At 37.2% G+C, this 22276-nt stretch overlaps 1 protein-coding gene across 5 annotated transcripts in view; it reads right to left on the minus strand.

Moving 5' to 3' along the window:
- Positions 1-537: 537 nt before the first annotated feature.
- The window catches only part of LOC142344511 (uncharacterized), a 148300-nt gene continuing 126561 nt past the window's right edge, over positions 538-22276 (minus strand). For all 5 annotated transcript variants that reach the window (XM_075396226.1, XM_075396227.1, XM_075396228.1 and 2 more), the window contains 3 exons: positions 17709-17774; positions 17142-17175; positions 538-722 (listed from right to left, as the gene is read on the minus strand). In XM_075396226.1, coding sequence (XP_075252341.1) covers positions 697-722; positions 17142-17175; positions 17709-17774 — 126 coding nt within the window. In that variant the 3' untranslated portion in view covers positions 538-696. The remainder of the gene's footprint in view (positions 723-17141; positions 17176-17708; positions 17775-22276) is intronic.

Below are 22276 nucleotides of genomic sequence, written 5' to 3' on the forward strand. Positions count from 1 at the left end.
TTCAAAGGGCATCTACAAGCATAAAAGGTTAATTTTTTAGTCTCGACATGAAAGCACGAATTTTTGTGCGTTCATGATCACACTCGCGTGCGTTCATGTTGACTTTCGTGCGTTCATGTCCAGACTTTCGTGCGTTCACCAGATTTTCGTGCGTTCATGTTCAGACTTTCGTGCGTTCATGTCCAGATTTTCGTGCGTTCATGTCCAGACTTTCGTGCGTTCATGTCCAGACTTTCCTGCGTTCGACAGACTTTCGTGCATTCATGTTCAGACTTTCGTGCGCTTTTTGATTGTTTCCAGACGATGTAATTTTGAACGCACGACGCCCCCCTCGTGCGTTCATCTTCGGTCTGGACATACTTGCTTCTGTCTGGGACCTCAACCTGGGTGATTATCCTCGAATTAAACAGCAAAACAAACATGTGCGAGAATTGTAAACCTCCGCAATTCCGGAAAAACAAGAATATAAAGTTTGCGCCATTTTGTTCACGCTACTCTTTTTCTCAGTGCTAGATTCTCGATTACGCAGAAAAAAAACATGTATGACTATAATCTTGTGAACTATTTTTTATCTTCAATTGTTGGTTCAGTTTGTGGCTACCCCATTGAATTTAACACTGGTTATTCCACTTCTTATCGATCCACTTTCCATCCAATTCCAACGAGCAGCAGTTCTTCGCCATCGCCTTTGGTCCACTATGACCCAAACTCTTCCTTCTCGGCTAAAATCAGACGGAGCCTAACAACTCCGGGCCACTACGAGCTTAATTTTCAATTTTAAAAAAAGTTGAAGCCAACCCAGGCTGAGGTGCCGGGGTTGATATTTTTGAAGATGAGTATCGAGAAAGTAGTTAAAAACTCATAAGCAGATTAGAAATTTTTAAACAGCTGCAATAATGCGTTATTAGCTTGAAAATGAGACCTGTCAATAGAAAGACTAATTGATAGGACAAACAAAACGACCACAAAAATCCGACATAGTTTGCTACAAACTAAAAACAAACAATTATTTCGATCAACTCAATCCGTATTTGCAACCAATCAAACCTGTCTTTAGGGAGATTAGGTTATGTGATAGCAATAATTACAAAAAATAAAACTCAAAAATTAGCTTTACTTTTTGTAGTGCATCGTGCATGAGTCACATAAAGCACTTGTCACGAAATGAAACAATTGCTACGGTCAACTGAACTCTCAAAATTAATTTAAAAAGAAGCCATGAACTCGATCCATTACTTAGATTCACTCATACCTCATTACTAACGAAGATGACTGTCAATAATGATACTATTTGATAAAACAACCAAAATTTTACAAAATACAGGCAAAAGTAAAAACCAAGTCAGTGCAACAATCAAGTCAGAAGTGAAACTTGAAAATACATTGAGTTTTGTCCTTATCGCACCCAAAAACGAGTTGGTTGTTCCCACAACTTAAAACTGATATAAAAACTTTGCAAACTGTCTAGGACAAGGTAATTGAATCCTTATCTACATTCTCTTACACTTTATGGTTTACCCCTCGTTCAAAGAACAAAACCTACCTTCTTTCCCCAAAAAAATTTTGAGGACAAAAGTCTCCCCTGTTACCGGCAAATAGTTTCATAGGACAAAGAAAAGACACAGAAAAAACATAGAAATGACACATAAAAAACACAGAAAAGAAGAGAAAAGCGATTTTTTCAGTCGACGAAGCCAAGTTTGGGTTAAGACGTTACTCAGCAAAGACTATTTTTTGGGAAATGGGTCTCAGACGTCAACCCGACGAGACAATCTTGTTTTTTATTGGTTTCAGGCGTCACCAGCAGAAGTCCGCCCGAGGTCTCAGACGTTACCTCTGATGTCCTGTTCCCCGGTTAGATCCATCCAAAATCTCTACTTTTTAACGACAAAAGCCTCCAAAAAATTGATATTTGTTCCCCAAGAAACTCTTTTTGTTACTATAAAAGCTCGATTGATAAACCTTGGCCAGTTTTATTATTTTCAAAGCGAGTAAAGTCAATTTTCTTACTTTTAAAGGAAAATCTGCGAAAAAAACACAAAAATCGAAGAAATGTTCCTTAAATCAGAAAATTCAAAAAACACAACTCAGCTTTCTGACTACAAATCCGATTGAATTGCGGAAAAAACTATTAAACCACTCTTTTGGAGTGCTTTTCAATCAAATAGAAAGCCATTTCCATCGGTTTATTAAATCAGTATCATATAAATAAGAAATGTCAGATAAAATTTTTTGAAATCAGAAAATTCAAAAAACAAATTTTGTTTTCTGAATCCTTATCGGTTTGAATTGCGGAATCAACCATTCAACCACTCTCTTGAATTGATTTGAAAGCAAACAGAAAACTATTTCCAGCGATTTATCGAATCAGTATCACATAAATAAAAAATGTCAAAAAAAAACTTTTTGAATTCAAAAAAAAGTTACGTTTCTGACAACATATTCATTTGAAATGCGGAATAAACCACTAAACAAACCCCTAAAAAGTCATTGTCAGTCGGTTTGATAGTTTCACCTGTATAGGGAAGTAAATAGAAAGTCATTAGGCGCCAAACCAAAATTCAAAACTTTCATTTGACGAAAACAACTACAATTTTAATCTTTTTTGGAAAAAAAACTTCCAAAGATTGATTTTTTGTAGAAATCCTCGGTCTCAGAAGTTGTCGTCTGCAAAGTATCTTCAGCACTATTGGTTTCAGACGTAACCATCAGCAAAAGGGGAGTTTTCGAAGAAAATTTATTCCAGATGTTACCAGAAAATTTGATGTCTTTTCTTGAAAGGCAGATCTCAGACGTTATCTGTCGGAGAGAGCTTTTAAAGTTTAGTACAACCAATGCATATTATAACTAACGAAGAGAGAGTGAAAAAAAGGAGCAGCTAAGAAAACCAAAAAGTGTTTGCAAAACCCGAAAAAAACAATATCCGAAATAGATCTCAAGTTTTCCACAATATGACTCCTCTGCAAGTTCTTGTGCATTCATTAGCTCCTCTGTAACCATTTTTGCCTAAACTTATCGCAATTTTGAAAATTGCCTATTTTTAGCCCTCTCAACAACATTAAACTCCCTAGAAAAAAAACTGGTTTAAAAAAAAGCAGTTCAAATTCGCAAAAAGCTGTGAGAGGTATTTATTAATCATAGTGCTTGGTTAGGGTTAGGGAGCTAAGAAAAAAATTCTTTGGTAGTTTTATGAGCTTTCTTGTTGGTAATTGATTCGTTTTTGAGAGAAACAGACGAGTTTTTTCAAGAAGAAGGCGTTTAAAGCAAGTTTTCAAGAAAAAGGCGTTTAAAGTAACAATTATTTGAGTTCCGGTCTAATATTGGTTCATCTGCAAAATTGTTGCAAAGATTAAGTTTCCTGTCTACCAAAGTAGCCAAAAACACTACTTAAAACAGTTCAAGCCAGATATTTAAGCAAAACTTGTGTTTATTCAACAAAAACAAGCAATTATTTAGGTCTGTTGAACGAAACTCGATTAAAGCGCGCGAACTTTCGGAAAAACCTTTAGTTTTTTAGTGCAAAAAGCTAGATTTAGCACACAAAACACATCATAGGAAATCATTTTTGAAAAAACGTGGTCGCCGTTTTTTTTCGAAAAAGAAAAAACCAGGATCATTACCATTCAAAATCCAACTTTTTTACATCAAAAATTTGCGTCGCTCCGGTTCTCAAAGCCGTTTTTCACCTTGAGTGACGAGCTTCTACACCAACAGCATCAACAATCAGCTAAGAAAAATGCAACAGCCACCACGATGTTGAAGCAGAACAGCGCTGAATGTCAGTTTGCCATCAATATGTTCAAAGCGACAGAAATGTCAATGAAGAAACTGCTCGACCTCCTTGAGAAAACTGTGGAGCAAAAAGATAGTTTCCGATCACTGTCTTTGATGATCAACAAAATCAAAGGCCAGGAGATAGAGCTCGAGAAACTGTCAGAGGAAGTGATGAGACAGAAGCCACATCAAAGCACTGCATCATCAATATTGAAAAGGCAAACGACACTAATAACTCGCCTCAATGAACTGGAACTGCAAGTCGATCTGTTGGACGATGATGGACAGCTCAGTCAGTCTTTCAGTCGAATTAGAGATGATGTCAGCATGATCTCCAGCAGAAGAAACCTGTCTCGGTAATCAACACTTGCGCCCAGTGACGACAAGGAACGAATCCAGCATCAGCGCAAAATATAAGAAAAGCAGACCAGCACTAACATCTTCAACCAGCCGCCTCCAATACCACCACGGCCAAGGTAACAATCAAGGTTTCTACAACCATTTAATGAACCAGGACCTCAAATTCAACATGTTCTGGAAGCCCATCAAAGAAATCCTAAAAAGGAAGTTCATGAAAGTCTTCAAAAATGGAAAATTGAACTTGGAAACCAAACAAATGCTCCGAATCCTTTTCCCTGCTTTGATAAAGATACCAGCCAAGAACTCACATCTCCAACAAAATCAGGGAAACTTGAAATTGCCTTCAATCTGGTAAATGTACGCGAAAATGAAACAGCTCAAATCAACTTGAGTGACAAATTTAACACGTCGCAGAACCTTTTGCCTCCACTCCAAAATTTGAACCTTTCAGGTAATCACTCACTATCAAACTTCTTCAATTTGGCAGGTCCAACCCCTCAATAACATGCAGATGTTCTATTCGCCCAAAACTCGGCATTGGAGAAAACATTTAAATTAAACTTGCCAAACCAAAGAAAGAATCAAGATTCAACTGCCAACAGAACTCCTCAATACCAAAATTTTCCCAATCTGCAAAAAAATTTTGGACCTTCTCAAGTTCAAGTAGGAAGAAGTGGATCCCTCGATAATCAACTGTTGAACTGTGATCTGCACAAAAACTCCCCTGCTTACCCACAGTGGCAAGCAGAACCTCATATATTCCAAGTAAAAGTGATAAAATAGTCGCAGAAAACAATTGCCTACAATCCAATCAATGTATTAATCCTATAACAGGGGTACATTCCGCAAGTGTTCCTCCAACTATTATGCCCCTGATGGAACAACAGCATTTAAAAAACCGTCTTAGATCCTGCAGCTCCAAATTATCTGCCAAACCAAGTAGCTTCACAATCAAACGGAATTGCGGCTCCTCTGCAATTTCCAAAACCTGTTAACAGTCAACAAGGTCTCGCCATCACTTTCCCATTTACACAATTTGTGGCACAACCCAGTCAGTTGTGTAACAACCAATTTGTTCATAGCTCTCAAGTTCCATCGAACTTTTAAGCTCCAGTAACTTCCACGATCCATGCCCCAATGTTCATTAATCAGCAGCTAAATCCTGTTGGACAAAATCAGTTCAGCCAGCCTTTAATCAACCAGAGTTTACTACTCACTGTAAATCAAGACATTAGCTCTGTACACTCGAACTCTAATGTAACACAGGAAAGAGGAAATGTTGATTTCAAACTTTCAATCATATTGCCACCTCTGAAACTTCAGAATTTCAATGCTAACCCAATCCACTTTCAGGAGTGGATCAATAACTTCAACACAAGGATTCAGAACAATATTTCCTTTTCAGACACGCATCGTATATCCTACTTGCAGAAGTCTGTAAGTGGGAAAGCAAACGACTTGATTCGTGCTTACTCCTGCAATCCATCTTATTATCAGAGAGCACTGAAATGAACTTATCCGACATTTCGGTGATTGTACTATAGTTGTTAATGCGTTCATTAACCAGCCAAAAAACTGGCAAATGAACTTCCAAAACAAGCAAAGCTTCATAGCCTTTTCATCATTTTTGAAACCACTTGTGCAAGATTTCCAATACATTGGCTTCACAGCAGACCTCCAGTCTACAACACTCATTAAGAAAGCCAAAAAAACACCACAACATTTGGTTCTAAAATGGACAGAACATTGTCTTACCGAGCTCATCTCAGACCCTACTCTTTTGGAGTTTCAACAATGGTTAGAGCTTCAATCTACGACAAAGTGAGTCGAGAAAGCAACCAAAGAACCATCAGTTCTCAAGCCTCAAAGTTTATCAACTCGAACAATCTGCAAATCAAGCAAAACAACAGCAACCTATCAGTGTAAGTCAACAACGCATCAGCGGAAAACATTGGAACTTTGCGACTCAGCAAAAACAACAGTCAACTTCACAACGCGTTCCGATTAAAACTTTTATCACAAAGATCTTGTGAGAAGTGCAAACAAGAACACAGCTTTGCCATATGCCCTGAGTATCAATTGGGCTCAACAGGTGATCGATACAGCCAGAACAATTTGTGTACAAACTACTTGAGCAACAAACACCACAAACAATCGTGCCATTCGCAAAAACGTTGTCAGGTTTGCAGTGGATTCCACCACACAACTCATGATCCTGGCAAGCAAATCAAACAACCTACAGCAGCTTTTTCAACTGAAGTTTTTTCTGGTAACGATCCAACAGCTTCGTCTTGTAGTAAAGCTTCGAGTCAAACTCCAAAAACATCTTCTCAACAGAAAAGTCAAACAAACAAAGCCCCCAACAGCCGTTATTGCCAAACTTTCAACAACCAAAGTCAGCAAAACGTGCAACGACGTAAATTAAACGGCAACGCAATTAACCAATCAATCAGCATTAACCAATGCTCAGAAATCCCGAAGAATTGGTATGAGCAATTGCAGCTTATTCTTGATTCTTCCCTCAAAGGGAATAAAGCATTAGATATCTACGCCCTCATAGACCCCTGTAGCCACTTCAGCTTCGTATTGGAAGACATAACTGAACTTTTTGAGCTTTCCCGTGAAACTCAACAGTCAGTACCACTACAATTTCTCAATACAGAGAACAGCATGTCCCTCTCAAAAAATATTGAGCCAGTAAGAATAACTCCATATAAGTCAACTGAAATATCGTTTGAACTCTCTCGATCGTTCAGTACTCCGTCCCCGAAGGTCGCAACCGCAAACATTTTTGAACTTAATCAGATTTATGATGCCTTCGACAACTTGCGCCACATACATTTCCAATTATTGCCAATGGCAAAATCGGCGCCCTATGAAAACTAAACTTGGTTGGACCCTCGCCGGTGAATGTGAGAATTTTATCTTAGCCACCAAGTCAGCAGAGGAAGACATTTAATTTCCATGTGTCAAGAAAGCGAACAGATGAACCTGGACTTGACGAACTTGTTCAACAGTTCTGAAGTATTGAAGCAGATGGCATTCAGAAAGACCCAGAGCAAATTTACACAAGAACAACAGATTCTTGATCTTTTGAAAAACTCCATCAATCACAATGCTAAGAGATGTGAAATCAAACTGCCATGGAAACCAGAAATAAAGTTGGAAAACAACTTCTGTTCTGCGCTGAACCAAGTCAAAAGCCTCAGCACACACCTTTAGCGTAAACCTTTGTTAAAAGAGAAAAACACTAAGACTCTCTTGACAGACTTCGAGAAAAACTATGTTAAACCTGTAGAAATGCAAGATGCTCAACCAGACAGAATTTCGTATCTGCCTGTGGAAAATATCGATAAGCCCGGAAAAGTCCGCCGAGTAGCAAATGCGGCTTCAAAATTCTGCGGCCAGTTGATTAATTCAAACCCTCTTACAGGACCAGATCTCCTCAAAAACCTTTTAGCTGTCCTGATGAGATTTCGAGAACATCCTGTTGCGGTACTTGCGGACATCGAAGGCATGCTTATGCAAATCTCCATCATACAGATTGATCAATCTGCTCTTCATTTTTTCTGGTTAGCAGACAATCAAATACATCAGTACCAATTTACCAGAGTCATCTTTTGAGTAAATTGCTCGCCTTCGTGCGCAATATACGTTCTTAACCATTGCGCCAAAGAGAACAGTCAACAATTCCCAGAAGCCCTCAAAGCCATCAGAAAGCAATTTGACATGGATGACTACATCCAATCAGATGCAGCAGTAGAAGACGCCTGTAAGTCATTTCTTGAAACAAAACATTGTCTACAAACAGGTGGGTTTCAACTCAAAAAATTTGTTTCAAATAACTCTCAAATCCTAAACCAAATCCCTCCAGAAGACAAGGACAACCAGACAGATATTGTTAGTGTTCTTGGTGTTAAATGAAATCTTGAGAAAGACTGCCTTCTTTTGAAACCTCTCACCGATTTCCCGAAAGATGCCTCAGCGTAAACTCAATGTAAGATCTTTAGTGTTTTCTCCTCGATCTTCGACCCAAAACGGTTAATGTCGCCATCAATGTTCCGTTTCAAAAAAATTCTTCAAGAACTGTGGAAATTTTGGAAAAAATGGGACAAACAAATTGCCCCTCACGTAGTTAAACCATATCAAAAGATGTTGAACCTATACCTTTCTTCACCAGAATTATTTTTGAACAGTACTCTCAATAAGAGTTGCCATTCACCAAAAAGTAAAAATGAATTCCATATGTTTGTCAACGCCTCTGTTGTGGCAGTTGCATCCGTTGCATACTTGAAAACAGTTCCTAACTTAGCAACTAATGTTTGAACTTGTTTCCTAGTAGGCAAATGCAAAGTTGCCCCAATTAAACAAGTCAGCATACCCGAATTAGAGTTGGAAGCCGCAGTCATCGGAGTGCGCCTTCTTTCAACAATCATGGAAGAGTCATCGTTTCACATTACTCGCTCTATACTCTAGACAGGTAGTCAAGTATTACTTGACTGGTTATCCACAACCAAGACACAACCTGTTTTTGTTGCGAATCGCCTCAAAGAAATCCTTGCTTCAACGAATGCTTTCCAATGGAAACACGTTACCTCAAAGAAAATTCAGCTGACCAGGGGACCCGTGGTTTCAATCCAGACGAATTTCTACGCAAGTGGCTAACAGCGCCAGCGTTTCTTTCCACGAGACAACTCAACCTTCCTGAAAACTCTTCAAAGCATGTGTTAGCACTGCATGAAATTTCTCGCAATTTGTTGGAGCAAATAATCAACTCGACACAGTTTTCAACTTGGTTCAAATTGCTACTGACTTTAGCAACAGTTTTCAATTTGGTCTTCCGAATCAGAATGCAAAGGTGTAAAGATCAACAGTATATAACAGAAAACGTCAATTTTGCAAGAAATTGGCTTATCAAAATGTTACAGCAGAATTTTTCTTCGCAACAATCCAAGCCCTGAAACGCGGTTCCAGGATAGATGCAAAGTGCAAAATCCGTTCACTCAACCCAATGTTGGACAACAATGGAATCCTTCGTTGATGCGGATGATTGCAATTTAAGCCAGATGACCTCGAAGTCGAGAAAATTCGATTATACTGCACGCAAAAGACAAGATAGCCAGACTCTATATAGAGCATGCACACAAACTTTGCATTCAACAAGAAACAGAGCCAGTGAAAGCTTTTGTGCAGCAAAGATACCACATCAATGGACTCAGCAAAATAATTTTGAGTATAAACTACAAATGTGTTCTCTGCAGACGGTTTGCCGCTCAATACATTCAACCTGTCATGGTTCCCCTCCTTGCCTGCCGTTTCCCGACAGAATCTACCCAGTATTTTTTTGCGAACAGCGGAGTCGGCTTTTTTGAACCCTTTTATATAGAAGATGCCGAAGGACAGATTGAAAAACAATACGGCCTCATCTTCAATTGCCTGGTTACAAAGTGTGTCCATCTAGAAGCTTGTCCCGATCTCAACACAGACACTTTTTTAAACGCCTATCGACGTTTTGTAAGCCGCAGATGCCAGCCAACTACAATGCTCAGCGACAATGGCAAGACATTTATTGGTGCATCTGAAAAACTAAAGAGATGTGTGAAACGTCTCGACAACGACAAATTCTACAAAGCGATGGCAGCAACGAACACAACCTGCAAGTTCAATCCTCCTTATGGACCTCATTTTGGTGATATTTGGAAGCTCTTGATGCGGACCGCAAAACGCACTCTATTGATCATTCTAGGTTCCAGAAGATTGTCGCTTGATGTGTTCAGGACAATTTTGGCCAAGACCGAAGCTGTATTGAACTCCAGACCACTAACCATTGTCGCTGACCTTCCAGAAAATGAAATGCCCCTGACGCCAAACAATTTTCTGATCAACAGACCGTTCAACTCTCTCCCAACAGAGAAGTTCGACAGCCACGATCCTGCCAGCTTCAAGTCTTGGAAAATTTCTGGAAACGACTCGTCCAGAAGTTTCTTCCGACACTTAAAGAGGTCCAAATGGAGCGATAGTGACTAAACAACACTCAGAGTCAACGACATCGTTTGGATTCTGAAAGATATGACTCCACGTGGAATTTGGCCCCCTGGACGTGTTCTCGAAATCTACCATGGAGGAGAGGGGCAACACCGTGTGGTGAAGGCAAAAACGGCTTCTGGCACGTACGTTCGCCTGTCTCCGCCCTCGCACGCGTTTTGGCTGATTAGCCCATTTTTTCTTGAACTTTTTTCGAAACGGTTCCCTAGACAACTTAGCTTACACCCTCTTCGACGAGCTGGTCAAACGTCTGTGATGTGTTAGTTCGCCCCCTCTTTCCCCTGGTGCATGTTGTGCAACAATCATGTCAGAAGTGAAACTTGAAAAAACATTGAGTTTTGTCCTTATCGCAACCAAAAACGAGTTGGTTGTTCCCGCAACTTGAAACTGATATAAAAACTTTTCAAACCGTCTAGAGCAACGTAATTGAAACCTTATCTACATTCTCTTACAGTAGTGCATAGTGCATGAGTCACATAAAGCACTTGTCACGAAATGAAACGATTGCTACGGCCAACTTAACTCTCAAAATTAATTGAAGAAGGAGCAATGAATTCGAACTATTACTTAGATTCACTCATACCTCATTACTAACAAAGATGGCTGCCAATAATGATACTAAGTGATAAAACCATCAAAATATTACAAAATACAGGCAAAAGTAATAAAAACCGACGATAATTTTTGTAAACAAATGGTATGAAAATCAAACAAAACATTGACTGCGTTGAAAAAACCAAGCGATTGCAAAAACAGGCGCAATTAAAACAAACTTGAATCAAATTAATAGATTTTATGCGATGAGATACTGAAAACAGTAATCAAATTGGCGCACGTAATAAAATTTCCTGTTAAAAAATTGACAATTTGTCAAATACACTGAATTTTTTGGTCCCTTTTTTACTTCGGCGTAATTGAAATCACCTCTCTAACTTGAAGTGAAAATGCTTGAAGAAGTGGGAACATATCTTTAAAAAGACAATGCAATTAAAAAAATCCAATTCTTTTTACTTGTACAACAAATAGGCACGCTGTATTAGCCGGTCGAGAATATGGAGGCGGCTCTTAAAAATAACTCAAATCAAATTCAAACAAAGTCTGGAAATTTGATGCAATTCACTTGAAAGAAGCATAATCGTATCCATAAAACATGATATTTAAAATTCAATTGAATATGAAAACCCTAAAATTCATACTTAAAATGGCACACAGAAATAAACTTTAAATTATTGTCCGAAACGTAAAAAAATTCTGGTCAGAAAATCAGAAAATCTGATTTTTGATCCGAAATAAACAGCAAACGTTTTTTTGCTCTTCAAATAAGAGCAAATCGAATGAATGCTCCTTTTCAATTAAAAAATTTTTGATGAAAAAACAAAAAATAACCGCCTAATGTCCGAAGAATTGCTCTATAACTATTAGTAGAACCTAATGTACTGCGGCCTGCTTCATTCGAGTGTGGGGAAGGGTAACAAAATTCAACAATGAGGGCTTCATTTATCTCTCAACAAATGTAAAAATTGGAATGAAAAATATCAGTTTTGGCACACTTTTCTGTTGTGTAGTGAAATGCCGCTACTTGAGTTTGGCTGCTGATACTGGTAAATAAAAATTTAATTCAAGCAAAACGAAGCATAGCCGGTAGAATACATGAAACAACTCGACGAGTCGTGCAATGTAACTTCTATGTCAAAAAAATCAAAGACATAAAACCGGCATTCTAACTATATCGGAATAATCAAAGAGAAAAAAATTAAATGCCTGGTAGAGATATACTGTTGTGAAAAAAACAGACACACTCTTTAGATTGAGGGTATGGGTTTTGTGGTGGGGGTATGTAAGTAGGAAGTGTGGCTTGGTGAGGAGGAGTTAGGTATGTAAGTGACGGTTAGATCGATGGCCGGAGGTGGGAGGGTAGATTGGTGGTTTCGGTTATTGTGATTGGGAGCGTGTTGGGAATAAAACTTCCCAAAATGACCTTTCGACCTTGAACGTTACCAGGAGTACCTAAACACTAGGTATTAGTAAATAAGCTACTTACTGTTAAACTTCATTGTTCGAAAACGGAAGTCAACGTTCAAAAACACTTGTCAATGAACAAGCTTACTTCAGCTTAAAAGGTGCGGCGGGGGGGGGGGGGGTAGGTAGGGGGTAGAAGGGGCAACTAGGTGAGGCAAGGGGTAGGTATGTACAGGGGATAGCAGATAGATGGGGAGGGTATGAGGTGGTGGCGAGGGATAGGTGGGTAGGTGGGGTGGGTAGGTAGGTGGGGGCGGGAGTAGCTAGGTGTGGAGGGCGTAGGTATGTAAGGAGGGTGAGGTAGGTAGCTGCGAGGGTAGTGTGTGTGTGTGTGTGGGGGGGGGGGGTAGATGGCGGGGTATGTGGGGGAGGGAGGGGGTTACTATGTATTAGTAACTAAGCTACTGTTTATGTCCATTTGTGGAAAACGAAAGTCAACGCTCTAAAACAAAAGTCGGTGTTCGAAAACAAAAAGCAAAAGTACAAGTCGTGAATGAACTTGCTTCAGCTAAAAAACCTGTAAAATACTATTACTCTTCTCCGAATAGTAAAAAAAAACTGTACAATCCCTCTACTCCACTCCGAGTAGTAAAAATCAGTGGCGTAAAGCTCACTTGAAAAGTCAGAACGCTCAAGCAAAAATTTTGCATAAAATAGACCAACACGTTTACAATAATTGCTTCAAACTTTGTTCGAGAGCAATTAATCACTCATTCGATCACTTACCTATTTTTAAGATAGACAACGAAAACAAAATGAGAGACAAAGATCAATTAATAGCAAAAACTGCTACTGAAAGTTTTTCAAAAATTACTATCCTTCTGTTAAAATAATGTTTGAAAATAAACATTGAGAATTGAGCTAAAAATTCATTGCATTAAAAAACTGAACCAAATAATAAACTTGAACTTCTTGCTAAAACGAAATAAAAATTCGTTTTCATGAAATCAAAAATTCAGCTCCTCTAGATAAACTTGACATCTTCGTGGAAAAATCACAGATTCGAGAATTAGAATAAGAAACGTAAAAGCATAAACAACCAAAAAAATTGGATATCATTATTATTATTCAAAAGTGTAAAAAACTATTCAGTTTTTTTCTCTGCCTAACAAATCTCCATCACAATCTGCTAAAACATCTACAGACGAAAAAAAGGGAATTTGTGATGAGAAAATGAAAGTATTCAGGAAAAAAAACGAAAAATAATTGCGAAAGAATTCTTTTTTCAATCGATTTTTTAAAAATTAGCGCAAAATCAATTGACTTTATCATTTTTAAATTTGTATATTTAGGTTTTTCACGGCACTTATTTTTTTATACACGTTAGTTTTTTTTAAAAAAATGATCCAATTTACAGATTAAATACAATTTTTTACCTGAATATTTTGTTGCGCTCTCAAGAAGGTTGTTGTCAAATGAAAATTGCACATACGATTGACTCCAATTTCCAACATAACCGGTAAATAACAGGAAATTAGCCGCCTGTGACTCCACCGACCAAAGATGGGATTGAAACAGTTAAGGAAAATTGAAAATTGAAAACATAGCTGGCAGATTGCCAGAAAATAGCCGCAATAGATTCGTAGACTGGCAGTCTAAAAAAACAGTAAAAAAGACAGACCAAAAAAATTCGTCTTTTCATTGAAGGCTGATCTGTTATATTTTGATTAAAAATCTGTATAAGTTTTTGCTGCCTCTATTAGCTGATCTCAAATAACCTTCATTTAGAGTGACACACACCCATTTGACCTTATCTCTTTGAATTAAAGTAAATAAAAGTCAATTTCAAAGTAAGAAAGTCATTTTTGAGAGTGAGGTAAGTCAAGTGTGACCAAAAATTTAATCACGCGCATGAACAAAAAGCTCGCTCCACTAAGAGCGAAAAATGACGTCACACATGCAATTCAGTTGAAATTGCATGAACGAATGAACAAAAAGTGGTTGTGACGTCATATGGTCGTAACAAAAATCATGACGACGAATTAAAAAACATAGCAGGACAAGTCCTGACGTACAATTCAAAGAATTTTCATTGACTAAACAGAAAACTAGACCTAGAACGGACTATGAATGGATTGTTAAAACCATTTAGAAAAAAATCCGATCCAAAAAAAACGAAAAAACAGTAAAAATCAAAGTCAAATTGCCGCATGTGAACAAAAAACCACTAGCAAGAAAGCAAATTTTTGTTCAAACACCGTTTTCTCACTCTACTTTAAATTTGGAGCGAAAACAATTCACGCCGCAAAACCACTCGCTTTTTCGCTCCACTTCCTGTTTTGGCGTGACCAAAATCACTACTCCAATTTGACTTCAAAAATCATGAAAATGTGTGAACAGATCTTAAAAAAAGACAGCGCCCCAATACAATTCAAATTCTTTGAATTGTAAAAAACCAAGAGAAGGCCAATAATAGCCCCAGCTGTCGCTGTGCGGCTATTAAAAATATCGGCATCCTTATTTTTTTTAAGTATCCAAAAGTGTTCCAATGAAAGATTGAGCCTCTAAATTGGAAGAAAACCCATTCAATTTTACACAAAGACCAGTAGAAAGTATACTAAACTAATAATTTAATGCAGTAAGTCAAGTCTCTAAACATTAAATCTTGGTGGCCTGTTCTTTTGTTTATCCGGTTTCTTCTGATTTGGATTTTCGATTTTAACGTGTTTGCCTAAATTTGCACCATAGTGCATATAATTGAAATCGTTAAATTGAAACAGTGAATTAGATAAGTCTGGTATCAAAAGTGAAAATCGTGACTTACGTAAAACGAAAAACAAAAGCAAAAAGAAAAACGAATTACAAACTATAGCAGAGCAAGGCCTTAAAACCCATCGTAATAATTGAACGAGAACTTAAAAACTTCTGCAACTGACCAGAAGACCAACTGAAGATATTAGTTTCAAACAAAACAGTTTCAGTTGCACTTTCCAGTTTCAATTTTTCAAGCAAAAATCGACAAATTTAGTTTCACAATTTCAAAATTAATCGATTTAAAAACAAAATTAATCGCATTAAATTTTATTTACTTTTAAGATTGCGTTTCAAATACCGAGACATTCAATTAAAACTGTTAAAATTTTCAGAAAACAAAAAAAATGGTTTACATTAATTTTTTTTCGACATATACGAGGCAATTGGAGGCAGATAAAACAATAAATAGTGTAAGAAAAGTACAGAAAATAGAGAAAAAATCATTGAAGAATTGACAGGAAATTTTGGTGTCGAAATCTTCAACAACAGAACTCCAACGTCAAAAGTGACAAAGTATGGCAGCATTAAGCTCAAATTGTTTAAGATCATATTTCAGCTCAAAAAGTGAGAAAATGCACAAACCATTCCGAAGAAAACCAAACAAACTTAAAATTACTACAAAAAACATTTCGAAGTTGATGAATACAACACACTTATGTCACAAAAAAAAAGATCTGTCAGAATAAACATAGCACTAACACCAGCACTAACTTCAAAACTATCAAAAAAACTGGTGTTAGAAATAGGACAAACAAGAGGAAGAACGAAAAAAATGTTTGAAAAGTTGCTAAAATGTCCTCAGTGCCAACCTTTGCTACAGAAACCCACCCGTCCAAGTTTTAAAAAAATGTTCAAACTTTACTAAAACCGAAAATTTTGAAGAATGGCAGAATGGCAGAAAGTAATAAAAAAATCAATTTTCATGGGAAAACCGACATATTAGTATCTTCAAAAACTTTTTGCGACCAAAAATTGTCCAGTGACACATCGTCTAACGTTAAACTACTTTATTGGGCCCCGAAAAACGAAAAAGACAAAAAATCATAAGAAATTTTGAAAAAAATTGCAAAAATTGAAAAAAAAATCCGAACTCACAATCATTTTTGTTTTCAAGTTTAGATGATGATTACATATGCCTCAAAAAACGGGAATAAAAAGAAACTATGAATAACAACCGACCTTCATAAACTACTACCGGCCTCAATTTATGAACCATCTAAAAAGAACTGTAGAATTTGTCGATAAAACGTAAAAATTGTACCATTGCCGGCTCAGAAACACCAAACGAAACACCGGCTTTGACTCTAACATTCTGTTTTGGAGCTACTCCACAGATTTACCGATTTAAAAAATACATCGCCATTATTCCTCTTTGTATCCAAAAAATGACGATGAGAACAAAGATAGCATTGCCACCACTTGGCATCTATTAAAAAAAGAACATAACCGACTAATGTCGGGCGAATTGATATCAAACGACCGGCGATCGTCAGTAGCTAGCTACGGTTTAGTTAAGCTAGCTTGAGTTTAATTGAATGGGCGTGAGGTAAGCGCAGCGAGGGATGTGTGTTTGCTCCGAGGGGCGAGGATTGATGGGGCAACGGTGGGGGGGGGGGGTGATGTGTGTGTGTGTGTTTGGGGGGGGGGGGGGGGTCAAACTCTAAGAACCACCCTTCCCACTATAAGTATACGTCTCCAAAACAGTTTCTGTGAATCGCACACTTAGAGACTAGTGAACTGAAAAGCTCTAGGAGAAAAAAAACCATCTGGGCTCTGCCTGTTTATCTTGTTTGTGTTTTTGAGTACGAAAGTTCAAATGGGTCAGACAAAAATCGGTCAAGCGGCAAATCGCATAAAAAAGACAACAGGACTAATATAATTGCGACAAACTTTGCTTGAGAGCAATTATTAAGGACTAAAATAATTGGTGCTTAATTAGAATAACTTGCTATGTTATCTCAATTTTCAATTTTGGGGAGGAGCTGAAGAAATTTGTGGAGCCAGCAGAAATTTTGTTTGATAAGACATTGGGTGATCGACTCCATTTGCATAGAGTATAAAAAGTTGTGCCAATCAAAGCGCTTGGAGCTTGAGAAACTGACTCGCTTTGTGGATCAACCACTAAAACTTTTGTGCTATTTCAAAAACCGAGTTTTTTTAAACTTAATTGCAAAAAATCAAATACTTGCCTGCATTTTTGGCTCTGTCAGCTGCCTGCAATCTCTGAAACACACAAAATCTAAAAACTATTTATTAACTCTTATCCAATATTATCTATCTATTTTTTTGTGCTCACCAGAATTTTGCTAAGGCTGATAGTTTTCCCATACAACAATATACACAAGAATTAATATATAGGTGTTCCTAATTTTGCTATTAACAAACCATAAACAGGTGAAAAATGCTCGCTGACTAGATTAGAAACGCTAATGGAAGGAAAAAGCTTTGGATCTATTCCTGTTTGAACACCCCCCCCCCCCCCCCCCCACCACCACCACCACCACCACCACCACCACCACCACCACCACCACCACCCCCCTCCAGCATAGCGAGAGCATTGAGTTTTTATGCCCCACTCCACCTCCCCTATGCGTAAGCACCATTTTCCAACTCAGTAATGTCTTGTAAAACAACGCATAATTTGCAGGTCCGGGTAATAAAAACTCTGGGGTTGGGGGGACAGAATAGACCCAAAGATTGTTAGTGGTTGATAGTTGTCAGTGATGGTGTAACATATCTAAATGAGTTTGTCTCACTTGATATAGGCTGAGATTTCTGTCTTTCAAAGGTGTTTCCAAGTATCTCTTCAGGGCCCGTTTGTTCTGTAATAATTCAAGACACAACAATATAAATTGATACAACAAAAGCCAACAATTTCCTTTTTATTTGTTCAGCTGAAGCTCGTTTTGCTCCCTCATTCCGTTATTTTTTTAAAAATCGAATTTACACTTTTATATCAAAACAATGTTATTGTTTGCAATACACCACTCTGAATTTGGAAATAATCGTAACTTTATGAAAAAAGGCCAATAGGAAGTTTTTAACATCTCACTCAACCATAGAAGTTTGAGAATTGGTCGCTATTTAATACAGATTTGGGAAACAACGTTTCTGCAAAACAAAGAAAAACTAAAAAATTACATATCACCGCAGAGCCGCTACCGAATTATATGATAAATCACTTTGAGATTTGAGAATTTTACTGACATAAAATTTGCCAAAATACGAAAATTAACGCTTCGGATATAGTCGCAGAACACAAAAAAGCATATGAATTGAACAGTTTTGATTGAATTATCGATGATATTGCTTGTAAATATAGCCGGTCAATAGCCTGAAAGTAGCCGCTGCTAACCCCACATATCGTTTGTGGAAAAACATTAAAAAAACATAAAAAGACTGCTCCTGACTTGCAATTCAATAATTATTTGCTGAATAAGCAAAAAACAAGCCCTCAAAATGACTAGGAGTTGGTCGGCAAACCATTTAAAAAAGTGAGATCAAAAACGATACTACAATTCAAATTCAAAAGTCAAGAAGATGTGCAAATAGATCTTGAGAAAAAAGACAGCACTCCAATACAAATCAAATTTTTTGAATTGTAAAAGAGGAGAACGCATAAATAAAAAAGTTGAGAGATTTACAGTCACTATTAAAACTACTATTATAACTGGCAGACGGAGGACGAACGGTTCTCAAACAACAATCAAGCTGTTGGCTCTGTGAGTAGACAGCACTGGCTTAGAGAGACTGGCTTTAAGTCAATGAGAGCGGATGTGGGGTTTGGTAGTAGGGAGAAGCGGTGTTGGTTGTGTGGTGGGCTAAGTTGGGCGTCGAAGTTAGGGCGGGAGTCATACTGCTAAGAACTGCCCCTCACAATATGGAATTATGTCTCCTTAACAGTTTTGGTAAATCAAATAAATAGAAACTATTAAACCGTATGGCTTTAAGAGATGTGCTCCGCGACTTAATGCTGACAAAAGTCAAATGGTCAGATAAAAAATCAGATAAAAAAGTGGCAGTACGAAATAAAAATCATTTGAAAGAGATCAGCGGGACAAATATAACTGCGACGATCTTTGATTAACAACAATTAAACATAAACCACTTATTGTCGGTTGAAATGCTGTCAAATAATAAAGGGGGCAATTCAGTAATTAAATTAAGTGGGAGTACTGTGGGGGGATTGTGTGTGTGTGTGTGTGTGTGTGTGTGTGTGCTGGTGAAGGGGGAAAGGGGTAAACCTCTAAGAATCGCCCATCGCTCAAAAAGTATAAGTCTGGAAACCAATTGCTGTCAATCGCATAATTTGAGACTGCTGAGCTCAAAAGCTCTAAGAGAACTTAATACACGCTAGGCGCTAACTGTTTAACCCGTTTTGAGGAGGATCAGTCAAATATGTCAGGCCAAACATTGTTCAAGCAAGAAAAGAACAACAGGACTAAAATAATTGACATAAAATTTGTTTCAGAGCAATTAAAAATCGAAAAATTGTAGGATGAAGAATTGTCCACTTCACATTGAATTCATATCCTACCAATAACTTTAGCTCGCTTGCGTTTTGCAATTGCGAGATTACTCAAACTAGCTCATGAGCTGCAATGCAATTCATTATCCCTGAATCATTACCTATATATCCCTCTCCGAAGACTGAAAGTTAAAAAAAAACTTAAACACATCTTACAAAAAATGATTTGACAAAAATTAGCCCAAATATCGCAAAACGATTTGACAAAAATCAGCCCGATAATCGCTTTGCCGTTTCACTCTAATGGTCAAAAAAATTTTAGAACAGAAACGCAAAAAAGTCAAGCAATACTTTTGCACAAGACAAACACACATGCTTATGGTAATTGCGTCACCCTCCGTTCACGAGCAATTAAAAACATTCATTGATTTACAGAGTAATTTTTTACAAAATTTTTAGGGTCTAGAAAAACCTGGGTAGACACTCCTTGAATGTTTGGAGTAAAAAGTTAGAGAATATATGAGCTGAAGATCAAGCCAATTCACCAACTAGCAGCAAAATTGAAAACAAATAAATTTATTGGATAAAATGGCGGAAAGTAATTAATTACTAAATTCGAATTTCATATGGGTATTTAGTGTCAAATTTTTCAAATGAAAATGATAAGAAGTGGAAATAATAGCAAGAATTAAACGCCCAGGTTTAAAAAACCTAAAACCGTCAAAAAAGAATTGAAAAAACCTGAAACAAAAGGGCATTTTTTTGTAAATCTTATCAATTTCTCAAACAGTTTTCTTCTAAACAAAAAATTTTCAGACTCTGTTCGCATAAATATTTGCAAATAGAGACGAAAAGAGACATTTACTCATAAAACCACTTCCAAGTATTGAAGATATTTTTAGACCCTGAAATGAAAACCACTTGAATGATAACCGTTTTCAAATATATTTACTGTTTAAATTAGTCTACCAACAAAAACATCGTAAAAACAGATCATATAGAGTGTTCTTGCTTGCATATGTCCGCTGTGAACAATGCTTATTTTTAACTGAAAAATCAGTTTTCAAAAACGTAATGATGTGTAAAAAAAAACAAGAAAAACAGAAAAAACATTACACATAACCAACTAACGTCGGAGCGAGTTGCTCTGAAACGACCAGCACGAGGTGTTTTGTTGTTGGGGGCGGGGGGTTGTGTGCGTGCGTGTCTGTGGTGGGATATACCTCTAAGAATTGCCCTTCACCCCATAAGTATAAGTCTCCGAAGCAGTTTCTGAGAATCGCATAATTTGAGACTGGTGAGCGGAATCGCTCTAAGAGAAATTAATGAACTCCAGGCTCTCATTGTTTATCACGTTGTAGAGGACGACCGAAAAATTCTGTCAGGCCAAAAATTGCTCAAGCGAGAAATTGCATAAAAAAGATCAACAAGACTATTATAATTGCTACTAAGTTTCAGAGCAATTAAAAATCGAAAAATTGGGGGATGAAAAATTGTCCATTTAACATTCAATTCATATCCTACCAACAACTTTAGCACGTTTGCGTTTTGCAATTGGGAGACTACTCAAACTAGTTTGTGAACTGCAATGCAACTTATTATCCCTGAGTCTTTACCTCTATATCCCTCTTCAAAGACTGAAAGTAAAAAAAAACTTGAGCACATCTTACAAAAAACATTTTGACAAAAATTAGCTCAAATATCGCAAAACGATTTCGATAAAAAATTAGCCCAGCTATCGCTCTGCAGCTTCACTTGACATGTCAAAGAATATTCTTAAACGAAAGCGCAAAAACGTCAAGCAGTGTTTTTGCACAAGAAAGACACAAGTTTACGATAATTGATTCATACTCCGTTCAAGAGCAACTAAAACCATTCATTGATATATAGATTAGTTTTTTAACGAAACTTTTAAGGTTTAGAGTAACATAGGGAGACACTCTTTAAATGTTTGGATTGTAAAACAAAAAATTGTATGAGCTCACGAACAAGACAACTCACCAATTAGCAGCGAAACTGAGAACAAATTTATTTATTGGATAGAATGGCAAAAAGTGTTTATTTACCAAAATCAAATTTTATATAGTTACTCAGTACCAAAATTTTCAAATTAAAAAAGGAAGCGAAAAGATAGCAAGATTTATTGGCGCAGGTTTTAAAATATCTAAAAGTATCAAAAAATTTGAAATTTGAAAAAAAGCCTAAAACGGAAGAGCTATATTTTCTAAATCTTATCAATTTCTCAGACAATTTTCTTCTGAACAAGAGAATTTCAGAATCTGGCCACATAGATACCTGCAAATAGAGACAAAAAAGACAATTACTCATTAAACCACTTGCAAACATTGAAAGCATTTTTAGCCCTTGAAATGAAAACCACTTGAATGATAATCATTTTCAAAAATATTTGCTGTTTAATTGAGCTCTAACAATAAAAACATCTCAAAAACAGATCTTAAAGGCTATTCTTGCTTGCTCTTGTCCTCTATGAACAATGACTAACTTCAACTGAAAACTCAGTTTTCAAAAACGTAAAAGTTTAAAAAAGAAGAAAAACAGAAAAAATCATTAAACATATCCGACTAGCGTCGGAGCGAGTTGCTCTCAAACGACCCGCGAGAGGATTGCTTTATAAATAACTAGCTACAGTTTAATGAGGCTAACTTTAGCTGAATTGATGGAATATGAGGTCAGCGCAGCGGGGGAGGGGGAAGCACAGGGGTGGGTGGGGGTTGTTGTAGGGGGGGGGGGGGGGGTAAACCTCTGAGAGTTGCCCTTCACTCCATAAGTATGTCTGCAAAGCAGTTTCTATGAATCGAATAATTTAAGACTGGTGAGATGAAAAGCTCTAAGAGA

Source organism: Convolutriloba macropyga, chromosome 8, assembly GCF_964194025.1.
Source record: "Convolutriloba macropyga chromosome 8, txConMacr16.3, whole genome shotgun sequence".
In the NCBI taxonomy this organism is placed as follows: domain Eukaryota; kingdom Metazoa; phylum Xenacoelomorpha; order Acoela; family Convolutidae; genus Convolutriloba; species Convolutriloba macropyga.